This window comes from Anabrus simplex, chromosome 2 (genome assembly GCF_040414725.1).
Source record: "Anabrus simplex isolate iqAnaSimp1 chromosome 2, ASM4041472v1, whole genome shotgun sequence".
Taxonomy (NCBI): Eukaryota; Metazoa; Arthropoda; class Insecta; order Orthoptera; family Tettigoniidae; genus Anabrus; species Anabrus simplex.
Window position 1 is genome coordinate 648,161,569 of NC_090266.1, and position 15,676 is coordinate 648,177,244.

At 40.5% G+C, this 15,676-nt stretch overlaps 1 protein-coding gene across 5 annotated transcripts in view; it reads right to left on the minus strand.

Annotated features, from left to right (window-relative positions):
• Positions 1-15,676, minus strand: part of NfI (Nuclear factor I) — a 602,168-nt gene that overhangs the window by 417,828 nt on the left and 168,664 nt on the right. For all 5 annotated transcript variants that reach the window (XM_067141127.2, XM_067141126.2, XM_067141124.2 and 2 more), the window contains exon 2: positions 5,174-5,329. In XM_067141127.2, the coding sequence (XP_066997228.1) occupies positions 5,174-5,329 (156 nt within the window). The remainder of the gene's footprint in view (positions 1-5,173; positions 5,330-15,676) is intronic.

The following is a 15,676-nucleotide window of genomic DNA, read 5'->3' on the forward strand; positions in this document are numbered from 1 at the left end:
CGCGGCTTCTCCATTTTTACACCAGGCAAATGAGGGGATGTACCTTAATTACGGCCACGGCCGCTAACTTCCCAAAACACCTTCGATGCGTTCGAGCGACGTTAAACCAGAGGCAAGAAGATATTATTATTATTATTATTATTATTATTATTATTGGTGAACTTCCGTGGCTCAGGCGGCGGCGACCGGCCTCTCACCACTGGATTTCGTGGTTCAAATCATGGTTACTCCATATGAGATTTGTGCTGGACAAAGCGAAAGCAGGACAAGTTTTTCTCCGCGCACTCCAGTTTTCTCTGTCATCTTGCATTCCAGTAACACTTTCCAGTATAATTTCATTTCCTCTATCAGTCATGTATCATTGCCTCAGAGGAGTGCGACAGGCTTCAGCAACCGGTACAACTCCTATTTTGCCGCTGGATGGGGGCTTCATTCATTCCATTCCTGACCCATTCGAAAGACTGGAAACAGGCCGTGGATTTTCATTTTGTCATTCTCATTATTATTATTATTATTATTATTATTGTTATTATTATTATATGAAGCAAACCATACTCTCGTGGAGCATGAAACCAAACCACGCAGCGATTATTCACTCACTGCCGTCTTGATAACTCGCGTGGCGGCAAGTCTAGAGGCTAGTACACACCAAGCGACAAAGTTGCGGAACACGTGTATCGCGACAAGTCCCAGGGATGTCCTGCGACATTTTTTCCGTGTTTGGAACTGTCGCGATACAAAAGGTCCATGTCGCAGGCCTCCCATTCGAAATGGGATACATGATACAAATGTTGCGCAACATGATGTAGTCTGGACGCGTCGCGAGACAAAGTCCCGGGACACACCGATACCAGTGTGCAGATAGCCGCCACGTGTTGATGTTGTGTTTCGTGTTTTGTTGTTTTGCGATGGAAACTACTCTAAAAATCATTGAGGATTTACACACCCTCCCGTGTCTTTGGGATATTATGTCTACCGAGTATAAAAACCGGGACGAAAGAAGGGAAGCAATGGAGTCTCTGGCTAAAAAGTTCACTATGTCCATTCACGAGATGGAGAAAAAGATTCACAACATTAAAAGCACATAAAGCACCATTTCGCGCCATTTCCTGTGGTGCAACTGGCTCTATAGATGTGGACGCGGGACATTGTATCGCAACAGTCTAGAGACGGTGTCTCGCAACTGTCCCCATACAATGTCCCGCAACTTTGTCGCTAGGTGTGTACCAGCCTTAACCTCTGGGTGAGTTGGGAGTACGAAGAGCTAGAGGGAAAGCCACCAGTGCTTGGTTTTGACAACACTGGTGTAAAGCATTCCGAATTGTTTTAATGTGATTATTTGAAGACTCATTTGTTGAGGTGTATTCCTACCTATTCAACGTATTGTTTAACGAAGGGGCTTCATAAGTGAGTAAAACTGTCACTGAATTCTCACGTCCATGACCGTGGTTCGAATGCCGGCCGATGCATATGAGTATTTTTAAATGGAAAATCACGTCGAAGTTTTTCGGATACCACACAAATTAGAGATACCATGGATAACAACCACTGCCTGGCTGAGTAGTTCATATGGTAGAGAGCAAGCCCAACTGAGCTCAAGCTGACCGGTTCGATCCCAGCTCAGTCAAATGGTATTTGGAGGTGCTCAAATAGGTTAGCCTCTTATCGGTAGAATTACAGGCGCGAACAAGAACTCCTCCAAACTACCTGTGGTCGGCACTTTGCATTGATTTAGCCCTGTTTTACGGCCGGGTGCCCTTCCTGACGCCAACCTCATGTGGAGGGATGTATTCGCTATTGCATGTTTTTCTGGTGATAGGTAGTGCGATGTGTTGTATGTGGATGAAGGTGAACTCGAACACACAGCCCACGAGCTAGAAGAACTAACTACACTATACGCAGTTAAAATCCCCGATTTAGACAGAAATCGAACCTAGGGTTCTCTGAACCGAAGGCTACTACGCTGATAATTCAGGTGAGGAGCCAGACACGTAAAAGAACTCCTGAGGGACAATATTCTGGCACCTTTGGGTCTCAGAAAACAATAAAAGTAGTTACCACGACTTAAAATGTTTAGTAGAAGTTTATTATTATTATTATTATTATTATTATTATTATTATTATTATTATTATTATCACAATATTAATAGTATCGTGCAACTGAACGCTTACTTTATTTCTTTACATTATCTGTATTATAAAAAATAGAGGTACAACAATTTCTTCTCTTTTTTGATCTGCTTAAATCCAAACCAAACAAATCCCATGGCACTACAGCCCTTGAAGGGCCTTGGCCTACCAAGAGACCGCTGCTCAACCCGAAGGCCTGAAGATTGCGAGGTGTCGTGTGGTCAGCACGACGAATCCTCTCGGCCGTTATGCTTGGCTTTCGAGACCGGGGCCGCTATCTCACCGTCAGATAGCTCCTCAATTCTAATCACGTAGGCTGAGTGGACCTCGAACCAGCCTTCAGTTCCAGGTAAAAATCCCTGACCTGGCCGGGAATCGAACCCGCGGCCTCCGGGTAAAAATGCAGGCACGCTACCCCTACACCACGGGGCCGGCTTAGATCTGCTTCTTTAACATAATTCAGTTGATATTTTGGCATACACCACACATTGTTAGGAACAAAGAACCACCAGCCTAAAACGTTTATGTCAATACTCAAATATTCTTGTAGATATCAGATCATTCATAATGTTATGTGACAGAAGAAGTGAACACTTTAAGAAGAGAAATCGTAAAATGATATAGTTTTGTCATGGAGCCTGATACTCTTTCGCGTAATGGGATTAAGTTTCTGGATTCACTGAACCAAAATACCGCAATGAACAGAAATACATCGAAACATTTTATTAATGGAAGGGATGGCTTAACTTTTTAGACACCTTGGATTCAGCATATTGTTGAGGAATTCGAAGCAGGAGACACAATGATGTGAATTCATACTACTCAATTTTTGTTACTGAGAAATGCGCGGCAGAGGTCGGTGATGTGAGGATGTTTCTAATCAAAAATGCAGAAGACGAGTATTTTTTTTTTACAATTTGTTTTACGACGCACCGACACACACAGATGTTATGGCGACGATGGGAGAGGAAAGGCCTGAGAGTGGGAAGGAAGCGGCTGTAGCCTTAATTAAGGTACAGCCCCAGCATTTGCCTGGTGTGAAAATGGGAAACGACGGAAAACCATCTTCGGCACTGCGGACAGTATGGTTCGCACCTACTATCCTCCGAATGCAAGCTAACTGGTACACGCCTATAATCGCGTTGCCAACTCGCTCCCTAAATTAAAATAATATTCACATAATGGGAATACGGAAGTTATAATAAACATCCATATTGCATAAATGACTTCCCCTCAAAATAATTACGAATGGACATAAAATATAATTATTACATTCTTGTGGAAAGAAAGATGTGGATGGGATCATTTGTGTATGATTTATGTTTAATACTGAAACGAAATGAAATGTCGTACGTCTTTTAGTGCCGGGATATCCCAGGGCGGGTTCGGCTCGCCAGGTGCAGGTTTTTTTTATTTGACTCCCGTAGACGACCTGCGCGTCGTGATGAGGATGAAATGGTGATGAAGACAACACATGCACCCAGCCCCCGTACCATTGGAATTAACCAATTAAGGTTAAAACCCCGACCCGGCCGGGAATCGAACCTGGGACCCTCTGAACCGAAGGCCAGTACGCTGACCGTTCAGCCAACGAGTCGGACTTTAATACTAAAATTATATTGATCATACGCCGATAAGAAATACATTTAATGATAATTCACAACATAACATTAGACATTTAGTCATCTTTCTCTTAATAAGAGATGAATAATAAATAAATGGACTTCAGTAATAATAAATCAATAAGATTTTAATTTTACTGAGAGTCAGGTAAGAGAAAACGTACATAAGTATATAATAATAAACAGACCTTGTTAAAGTAAATGAAACGAAAACAAAACTATATTTTCCCTTTCGTGTATTGTGATTTTACCCACTCTGTTTCTATTGTTCCACAATTATTTGAATATCTGGTTTTATATAGAGGGAATTGCAAATTCTAAGACTACTCCTTAAAACAGACTATACTCGTCAGAACGATACTATGCTCACCGGGCGTCAGGTGGCGTGGATATTTTTGTTCGTTCTGATACGTATAGCGAAGAGGTTCCTCTAAGAACCTCACTGGAGTTTTTAGACTCTTCATAAAACAAGGGCTCTTCTCAGTGCGTTGTGCGATGTACCTATGAAACCAACCACAGTGGAACAGTCAGCTCTGTATGGACGTTACACTAGTGAGACTAGGTTGTCACAATCACAAGTCGCTGTACGGCGTATTTAGAGACCACGCCGCATGAGAAACAAATGAAGTGTAAGGACATTCTGCATACTAACACCACATTTCGACATACACATTGTCATTTTCATGTCAGATTTATAGATTAACAGTACGGTAGTAACAGAATTTTTCCTGACAATAGCATATATTTATTTCGGTGAATTACGTCACTGTCTGGTTGCCAGGAAGTCCTGAGTACGATGTAAAACTAGTTTGAATGTGCATAAGTGAGGATACATTCACACGAGGATATCCGAGCCCAGTGAGTGATATTTATTTCAGCTAGTCCAATTCCAAGTACAGAAGACTGTGGTCCAAGCAACGTTAATCAAACTTCTGTCTCCAAATATAATTAGAGGCTTACGTCATCTGATAAAGAACGTATGACGGATAAAGTATCACTTAACGGGGCACAAACATCTTCCACCGCTGAAAATTATACCATTTTATACATTTTGTTCTACCGATCCTATAGACCCTATATTAATGAAATTCAGTGTACCTTGTATTTGAAACTTGTGCTTACATGCACAGGAAAGGGCATTATATTATTCTAAAAGTTACTGATTGCTAGATTTTCAAAATTCTCATTGCAACATTTATTATGCACATGGTTTCAAAAAGAGATGAACATAGACGGCTGAGAACACTGGATGCAAACAGTCCACCAACTCTAATCGCACGGAAGAACATTTTAGTTCATATTTTGATCAATTGTATAGATATCTGCAGTGAAGGCGAAAGTTCAGTTTAATTGAGTATGGTTAAAATGAAAAGAAAACAAACCCTGGAAGGTGAAAGTGCTCGGAAGTCTGCGAAGCCTACCTGCAATTCCTCCTTGCATCGTCGCTCTTCTTCCAGTGACATACGTTTCTCATGCTTCTTGAAGTACTTGCGTTTGGCTGCCTGCAGATTGAACCACGTGTACGAAAAGGACTTGACGAAGGGCAGCAGCGCTTCGATGAACGGGTGGAACTCGTCCTGCAACAAGGTAAGATACAGTGCCATCAAACAAACAAGTTCATTTTCTCACTTTATGAATACTCGACACATTCAAAAGAAGAACACTGCTCTTAATTGTCACTCTCCCTTTGCCTCTATAGAGGAACTCCAGTTCAATCGAGTTTTATCATATCTACTAAGTGGTTCGAATTCCACAACAATATGCAGAATTCAAGGTGTCTTAACCGTGGGTTTCGAGTCATCTAATAACTTCGGTATCACGAAGTATCCTGGGTCAGCTGCCATCCACTCATCTTCAAGAGACAGGGCTGATATTCTTCGCCTCTTAAAACACTAAGCGTGGCCACCATCCTTCAAGAGATTTAAAAATTTTGAAAATGATTTCTGTTACACTAAATACATGAGATTATAGTCAAATACATCATAAGTTCAGTAACAAGCATTAACACTTCTTAAATTAACGTAAAATATCATGTACGATTCTTGAAACAGCTCACTATACCACCGAGGACGGCGGTCATCCTCTTCTGATACTTGGTCGAGACGAATACGTAATTCATCCGTGACAAGACGTAACTAAATAGGCGTTTTCAGAAGATTGAAATCGATTTGAGACGAGGTCTTGGACTTAGAAAGCCAGATTCTCAGTGTTGTGAATTAAACTTCGAAACGTTAGTGTGGAAGAACCGTATATACCTTAATTTCTACATGTCAGTTAACAAAATAATCAAACATGTGAAGAAGAGGATATGTGTAATGATAGCAGTGAAGAAGATGCTTAAGACAAAAAATCTATTTCTTGGTAAAGATAAATCAAACTTAACGTAATTTCGTATCTTTTCTTCCGCTTGTCTGGAGACAAAGACATATTTTGGCAAGTATAAACATAGGCCTTCTTCTACATCATTCACTTTCCCCGCATCGTGGTGTAGCCACTGTGCGAACTATGTTGCACATATAAACTTGCTCCTGTTTTACGGCCGGGTGCCTTTCCCGACGCCAAACCTATATGTTTCTGTGGTACTGGCTAGTGGTGTGCGTATGAAGAGGAATGAGTTGGGACAAACACAAACACCCAGTCCTCCAGTCAGAGGAATTAACCAGACGCGATTAAAATCCCCGACCCGACCGGGTATCGAACCCCGGGACCCTCTGAACCGAATGCCTCAACACTGACCATTCACCCAAGAATCCCGATGCATAATTAACGACTTTGCTTGTGTTTAAAGAACATTCTAAAATATTTCCCTTATGTATGATGTTCTGGTTGTAAAGAAAGTATAACATTGCTTTCATTCTTTTGTGGGATATCAAAAATGTACTTTTGTCTCTCCTGAAATATTAAAGATTCGTAGTTACGTTAGTTTGACATTAAGCCCTCGAAATGAGGAATTCTGTTTTATTAACAACCGGGGACTTATTCGTCCTCAACACTTCCCTTACGGCTGTAAACCGTGCTTCTCTGGTCATTTCCTTACAAGTTCCCAGAGTGACAGAGAACTAACGTCTAGTAATGAGTACAACAACAAATGGAGTCTGGCGAGCACGTGGACTGGCGCGGTGCTGCCAACATTTCAATATTTATTGCGATCGTGCCACTTGGCAGAGTAGTGAGACGCTGAACGGCGACCATGACCGCACCTCCAGGGATCTCCGTCCCTCCCGTCCCTTACGAGACAAGACATCGGTATTTTAAGGGGACACATGCTCACAATGTCAAATCATGCAACAAATGAGGACATTTTCTCAGAACCTCTTGGAAGTTAAACATTTAACATTTTTACAGGCTATACATGCATATCGTGTTTACAACTTGTAAATGTCAATGCTCGGTTCCGTATTGATATTAACAATATTAAACTTAATTCTTACGAAGAATTTATTGTGCCGCCTATTCAATACTTAATATATAATATTACCAAATATTATTATTAATAATAATAATAATAATAATAATAATAATTTTAATCTTTACGTCCCACTAACTAGTTTTGACGGCTTTAGGAGACGCCGAGGTGCCGGACTTTTGTCCCGAATATGTTATTTTACGTGCCAATAAATCTACTGACACGAGGCTGATGAATTTGAAAACCTTCAAATAGTACCGGACTGAGCCAGGATCGAACCTGCCATGTTAGGGTCAGAAGGCCAGCGCCTCAACTGTCTGAGCCACTCAGCCCGGTATAGTCAAACAGTCATGCTTAAACTAGTACGTTTCGGCCTCTTTATGGGCATCTTCAGTTACGCTCAAAATGTTCTTAATAACATGGTGGTGACACGTTATAAGTACAATGAACATACACATTTAAAAAACATTGGTATGAGTTAGAATGGGTAATCACCTTGTTCTATAAATATTCTATAAAAAGCGTATTTGTTTAAAATGCGGTCTTGGATTGAACTTTGTTAAAAATATTATTCGTTTGAGAGACGACACTTATAGTGAAATGGTGCCATGCTGAATACCAGTCGAAAGTTGCTGTAAGAGACATTCTCTGTAGTTGTTGTACTATCGAACTTACGTATTACAAAGTATTTGCTTTTTGTCAATGTGTAACTTAAAATGTTTTTAATATAGTAGTTGACTGCAGCAACTCTTCTTAAAAATGATGAATGTCAACATCAGGGGCTGGAAAATAGAACATCTACCATAATTTTTAAGAAATGTCATGGAAGGCACCAATGTATTTACAAGGTATCTTGTATTTGGTCTTCATGGTTACCTCGAAAACAACAAGCCCCTCTTCCATAAATGAGCATGCTCAAATTAATAATGACATGTCTCGGAATAATATTATCAATCTAGTTTCATGAAAAAGAGTTATTAACGACTTAAAAGTGATAAAAATTGCATATGACAGAATTTAGTTAAATGTCACATAATCCTGGTGTTAAGTGCCACGACATTGGTGATGCCAAGAAATAAAGTACCTTATCGCACTTAATCGACGCATTTTGCTTCGTAAACTAAGTTATTGATCACACATTTTCACGAACTATTAATGTGGTTTGAGTGAGAAGTCCTCACTAACTTAGGTAATGCACTCAAGAGTGGCAGTGAAGTTTACACGATGCCGGGTCAAAGGATAAACCTAAAGTGAATGCCACAGAGTTAAAATTAGAATCGACCAAAAGTTTACGTCTTTGGAGAAAAAATTGAGCAACAAACCTCAAACAGTGTTACTTGTACAATCGGTCATAAAAATTAATGCATCGAGCGAGCTGGCTACGAGGTACGAGTCCTGTAGAAGTGACGGTGCGTTCGAACCCCATCATCAGAAACCTGACGATGGTTTTCCTTAGTTTCATATTATCACACCAGACAAATGCTGGAACTGTGCATTAATTAAGACCACACCACTTACTTTCCGATCCTAGCTGGTTCCTCTCCTATGGTCACCGAAAAATTTGTCTCATTTAGGGTGACTTTCAACCACTAGAAAAAGTAAAGTGAGACCATACCCACTCCAGCCACACGAGGCCATTCTGAAGAACTAACGAGATAAGAAATTCGGCTCTAGCAGACGATACCCCATGGTTCACTATTTACAACCACTATACTGACTACCGGGCGAGTTGGCCGTGCGCGTAGAGGCGCGCGGCTGTGAGCTTGCATCCGGGAGATAGTAGGTTCGAATCCCACTATCGGCAGCCCTGAAAATGGTTTTCCGTGGTTTCCCATTTTCACACCAGGCAAATGCTGGGGCTGTACCTTAATTAAGGCCACGGCCGCTTCCTTCCAACTCCTAGGCCTTTCCTATCCCATCGTCGCCATAAGACCTATCTGTGTCGGTGCGACGTAAAGCCCCTAGCAACAACAACAACTATACTGACTCCTACAGACATTTGGATCGTCAAGGAATTAATAGACGCGTCCTTATTTTAGAGACAGACTGTATAGTTGGGAAAAGGCGCCACACCGTTTACATGATGTGTACACACTGAAGAGTTACCTAGATTTTAAGCTTGTTGTGAAAATAATTCTGGATTCACACTTGAAAGAAACAATTATCCCGAAATATGCTCCGCAATTTAAGTTTTGCTTCAGAAATTAATCACTCTAAACTTCTATGTTGTAAAGGTAATAAGAATAATTCACTTTTTTTGAGGCATTATCCACCACACTTGAACAATCCCAGCAAGCAGCTGACCGATAAAGATTGATTGTACTTTTGGCCTTCACGAACAGAACACTCTTCAATTAAGGACAACGTAGTCTGGCCTCAGGAGATTGATACTCGGTGCGTCAGTTTGTAGCAACAAGGAAATATTTTCTGTTAAAGAGTTCAATGAAAATAAGCGGCCACACGGTAGTAATAAATTTACAAGACCTTGCCTCCATACATTTATCGATAACTTCCTTTCCTAGACACTGCATTCATAATTTATTTATTTATAGGATGTCACATTTACGGAAAATAAAATCATGAATGTGTATTTTCTGACGGGCTTGCGGTTCCTCACTACGTGTTGGCCACCAGGGAAGATCCCACAACATTCTCTCCTTCAGAGCCCTATTTAAATAATGGGTTATTATTTCTTTGCGACATCACACACGTAAAATCCTCTACTTAACAATCACAGTAGTCGGTGACCTCGTGTTCAGTAGTTCCTCACATACCGAGCTCGATAGCTGCAGTCGCTTAAGTGCGGCCAGTATCCAGTAATCGGGAGATAGTGGGTTCGAACCCCACTGTCGGCAGCCCTGAAGATAGTTTTCCTTGGTTTCCTATTTTCACACCAGGCAAAGGCTGGGGCTGTACCTTAATTAAGACCACGGCCGCTTCCTTCCCATTCCTAGGCCTTTCCTATCCATCGTCGCCATAAGACCTATCTGTGTCGGTGCGACGTAAAGCAAATACAAAAAAAAAAAAGTTCCTCACATATCGTGATGAGTGAGCGAGCGAGCGGTTTCGAATATATACAGGGGGGGCCTATAGATTCATTTTTCCTTGGCCTCCCCTTAACTTATCTTAAGGTTACAGTGTACATAACGTAATATTTTCCTTTCTTTCAGGCGCTTATAATTCTAGATCATGTATTTCTTCATGTACAGTTCTTGTTAAAAAAATGACTGCCTATATTTCATCCCCAGTGGAAAAGGACACTAGTCACAATCTTTCTACCATTTCATATTCACTCTAAATAAATCGCACCATAGGAAGCTGGGTATATACGAAATACCAAAAAAAATATTTCAATTCTAATATCCCTTGCCGACTAAGCGCATTTTCGAACTGTCCAAGTTGAAAAGGTGGAAAAACCGATATGTGCAAAAGAGTATCATAAGCAATATCAATACTATTCAATAACACATCACCAGTTTTCATCATATTTCAAGTCATTCCTAACAAATTACGTTTCGGTCACCCTATTTATGACGTATATACAAGTTGTCATTTGCTGACATTAAAAACGTTTGTAAAATGCTTGTGAAGTCAAAAGCAAGACGTCAATAAAATATTTTAGTTCTTAGCCAATTACTAAACAAATACATGAAACCCGTGAAGACATGACGGTCAATGGGGTAAATATTTATTGAAGGATTTCCTTACATACGACATTCCTCGTACTTTATTTTTTTTTGTGTGTGATACCGACACAAGTAGGTCTTACGGCGACGATGCGATAGGAAATGGCTAGAAGTGGGAAGGAAGCGACTGTGGCCTTAATTAAGTTACAGTCCCAGTATTTGTCTGGTATAAAAATGTTAAACCACGGAAAACCATCTTCAGGGCTGCTGACAGTGGGGTTCGAACCCACTATCTCCCGAATGCAAGTTGGTTGTTACATGACTCAAACCACGCAACCACTAGCTCGGCGCATTCTTTATGCAATTACCTTTTGCACTATTGCAACTTTAAAATATCGCTCTCTTGACATTGTAACATTTAACTGGCAATGCCTGAAAACTGGCTGAGGTAAATAGAGACCTTCACATCCCTCGAGGTTTATTGATCGTGATACAAAATGCCAAGTGAATTTTAAATTTGTTGCCTCATGAAAGAAAATGGAAGTGTTTTAACGTGCGTTGTTAAGTCACTTCTCTGTCCAGTTTTATCTCTACTTATTATTTCCAAATCTAAACAATTTTCGTACATACTTCTTACAATTAAGTCCTAATCAGGTTCCGTTTAGGAGCCGTTGGGAAACGCTCAAGGAGCATTACTATGGCTCCAGTTTTTAGAATAAGAATAAATGGAGGCAAACCATTAATTCTGAGGAATTCAAGAATTATGTAGGGAACTGAAGTAGCTAGCTTTCATCTTCAGTATTAATCTGTTCACGCTAGTGTATGGTTTTGAACTACCGTGTATAAGCCAAATTACATTGAAATTAAGTGACAAATTTCGAGAATATGATGGCATCGTTCTCAGAAATGAACGTTTTGCTATAAATTTCAATCACGATATTATTATGTGCTAAAATTCTGGCTGATAGAGTTCAATAGCATTTGATCCGTCACCATCTACAGAGGAGTAGTAGCCATTACCGATTTCTTGAAAAAAAAAAAAACTCCATCTTTGTTTGTAGTTTTGCCCACATATTTTATGGAAGTGGCGTATTTTGAAGAAGGGTCAAAGAGGGGACTATTTAATACAATTATAAATAGATAATTGTTTGGTGATAAGCATGTGGCAAAACAGGCAAAACCTTTAAGAAATCTCCCTCGAGAAGCATAGTTTTCCCACCGCAAGGAATGGAATGCCATTACTTGTGATATATTTTAGAAGACGATTCACACACATTAATTAATGACTATTTGCCATTCGAGCTGTATATCATATTGAGCCGTGCTAATCGAATATCTTCACCTGCTTTGAAATTTAATTTAAATCCAGACACCGAACTCTCATTTAAATTTTGAGGAATTTTGAATGTAATGTGCAATGTCAAACCGCTGGGCAGCAAGACAGTGGCTATCCCTGTCCGCGTTACTGATACAGTATGAAGCCATAAATTGAAGCACTTTTGTATTACATACAGTATCTTAAATGTGTGTTGTTTTGTTGGAGCACGTCAACGATTCCATTAATAATTGAAAGTTGTTCAGCCAAATCGAAATTGAAAATTAGCACAGGATCGACTAACTTCTCTAACTAACGGAATGGAAGAAGTTCACATCCTCAGTGTTAAATTTTTCCGAAAACACAAATACGTTATAGGAGGATATGTACAGTATATTGAGTGCTCAGCCCGAAGCCTGGTTTGGACCTAAACAGCTCCGCCATCAGCCGTCATAAGTGGCCCAGGCGTCAATGAAGAGGCATACTAAGGAAATGAGGAATGAAGTCGTTTTCCGTTGCTTTCCTCACTGAGCCAGAAGTTGCTATTACATCTCAGTCTGCCAAGCCCACTGAAACGCCCGCGCCAACCGACCCTCTGAGCAACATTTTCACACCGTTCATAACAGGGATTGGCTGCAAAAGGAATTGCTTATACTTCAGTCACTTTCATATCGTCAAAGCCAAGGATAAGACTGAGATAGGTAAATGAAAGTAACAAATTCGATCTAGTCCACACAAGAACACGTAATGAACTGTAAACACTAGGTCTTGCCAGCAAAAGCATAGTATAGGGGGAGACGATATGGAGAAGGTAACGTTTAAATTTATCCGAAATCATTTCAAGCTAGCAAATGTAGGGAGAATAATTGTTACAGAAGAGACAGTAAAATTTCGCTAAATATCATTTTTCAGCCAAGCGACTCGCTACAACACAGGCTGAAGAACCCGAAGTACGGCTGACCAGGAAGACGTCTGAGTCCGCATGCGTGCTTACCCCCTTCTACCTCCCCTATTATGACACATATCCCAGCGCTCTCACGGTTCAGACGACCTTGAAGTACTGGCGAGCGCTTTGGCCAATCAAAACAATACATTTTGTTTAATAATTTAGAAGTATATGCCAAGAAATATTTATGATTTTAAAGACACTGGAAATCTACATGCCAAGAGCTTTCGTCAGAACGCTTTACGACGTAATTCGGTTCAGCCGTTCTCTCAAACTTGCGGTCACAAAAATCAGCCTAGCGTTTTAAATATATAGGTAGATAAAATTTACGCGCATGCGCTGTAACGAAAATTCTGACAGTTTTTGTATATTAATTTTGTCTCGTTCTCACACACTATGACGCCATTTATAACGTCATAACTCCTCAATAACCCTGTAAACATGGTTGGCATGTGATCTCCTAGTCATATACGGGGCGTAAGTTAATTATACAGACAACAATTTCAGGGATTCTCTTTGTGTTATGTAAAGAAAGATGGCGCAATCGGATTGGCGGAGAAAAGTTTTCGTTTCGACAAAATTAGGTTACTATGTTACTTCGGGGCACGCGATTCAAATTGATAATCTCGCTGTGTTTTCTGTGCCAGAGCTCAAGCTGCTGCCCGCTGCTATGCTTCAGTGGCGATAAGGGAAGGGAGGGGAAGTAGGGTGTATGATAGACGGAGACAGAGATAACGTTCAGTGCGAATGCACAGGTTTCTCGTTCGTTCTGTGCAGTCGCTGTCCAGCGCCAGTTGGCAAAGTTTATTTCGTTTTTCATTTTTCTGCGCACAATGGCTACAAAGTTTGCGGACTGAACTGGGGAGAATGGCTCCATTTCGGTACTCCAACGATGAAATTGCTGATAAGTTATGTACCCAGCCTATGGAGCAGCAAATGGCAACGGAAGAGAAGCCGCGCGGATTTATAGCATCCAGCACCCTAATCACCGCCAACCTCATCATTCATCCTTGGTGTCCATTGACAGACGACTACGTGCATCAGATCCTCGAACTGGCAGAGCGCCATCGGTAACGAACCCAGAGTTTGAAGAGGTTGCTTTAGAAGAAATTATAATTATAATCCATCAACCAGTACGAGGTCTGTTGCGAGGAATGTTGGTGCTTCTCATATGACGGTGTGGAGGTTATGGAAGAACCAACAATGTTTGCACCTGTATAAAGAACTAACGCGGGTGGCTTACCCACAACACCTAACCTTTGCAAGGTGGGTCTTAAACAGCTGCGGGAATATTCCACACCTCTTTTCACGGATGAATGAGTGGCAATCTCTAGAAATCGGCGTTTAGGTTGAATGAAAACACTCTTGTCACAATAGTGAGCACATTTCAGCAGAATATGATTTCACGTGGTATCCTATTTTCACACCAGGCAAGTGCTGGGGCCGTACGTTAATTAAGTCCATGGCCGCTCCCTTCTCAATCCTATCCCTCTTCGTCGATGTGTCAATGCGACGTTAAACCACTAACAACAAGAGCAGCAGCAACCACGACAACAAAAACAACAGCAAAACATTTCATCATCGTTTTAGTGTTTACCGCAATCAAACAATTGGTGATATTGTTTCTTTCGTTCAGCATTTCATTTCATTTACAATGTGAGTAAAGGAACGCACGATCACAGAGCGGCAGCGTAGCATCCTCGTACATGTTAAATAATAAAGAGGAGGAGTAACGATTGGTGCATTCCTTGATTGAAAAGCGTGTATTAATTACTGTGTGTTCGTGTACTGTGTGTGTATTATGGCTGATTTATAAATAAACTATGGGTATTGCCTGTAAGATACAAGAACAACCTTGCGCGAGTCGAGCGAGGAAAGTTGTGCATTCGTGTGGAGCATTATCTCTGTCTCCGTCTAACATCCACCTCGCCCTCCATTCCTTTCGCTGAAGCACAGCAAACATGGCGAGTTCGTCAATTGCCCGGAGTAACAAAGTAACTCTCATTTCCTCGAAACGAAAAACTGTCTCCGCCAATCTGATTGCGCTATCGTTCACATAACACAAAGAGCATCCCCAATTTTTTTGTCGGTATAATTTAGAGACACTCTGTATAGGGCACTATTCAATGTTTTATATATCAGGTAATTGTTCAAGAACGGAGTATTTTCGCACCTTAATTTGTTCCTCGTACCTCACTGAATATGATTAACAGCATTTGCGAGCGCTTATAAGTAAAATGGCAAAGACTTGTTTCTTTACCTGTGCCTCAGTTTATTATCCGTGAAATTAACAAGCAATGTCATTAATTTTATATTTCATTTCTATCTATCGAGTACTAATTTTACAATGTTTAAACTGATCACCCACTCAAAATTAATTTGGATATTTATAACATGTTGATCCACTGAAAATAGCGTGTTACCATATCAACTATACATGCAGCATTGAAAGTTACGATGTTTGAACAAACCGAGTTCTGATATAACTAAATATGGCACTGAATAATAATAATAATAATAATAATAATAATAATAATAATAATCACCATCATCATCTTTGAAATGAAGTCAGTCAGTCCGTCTGTCTTTTTCATTTTATTTTTTACAATTAGGTCTACGTCGCACCGACAT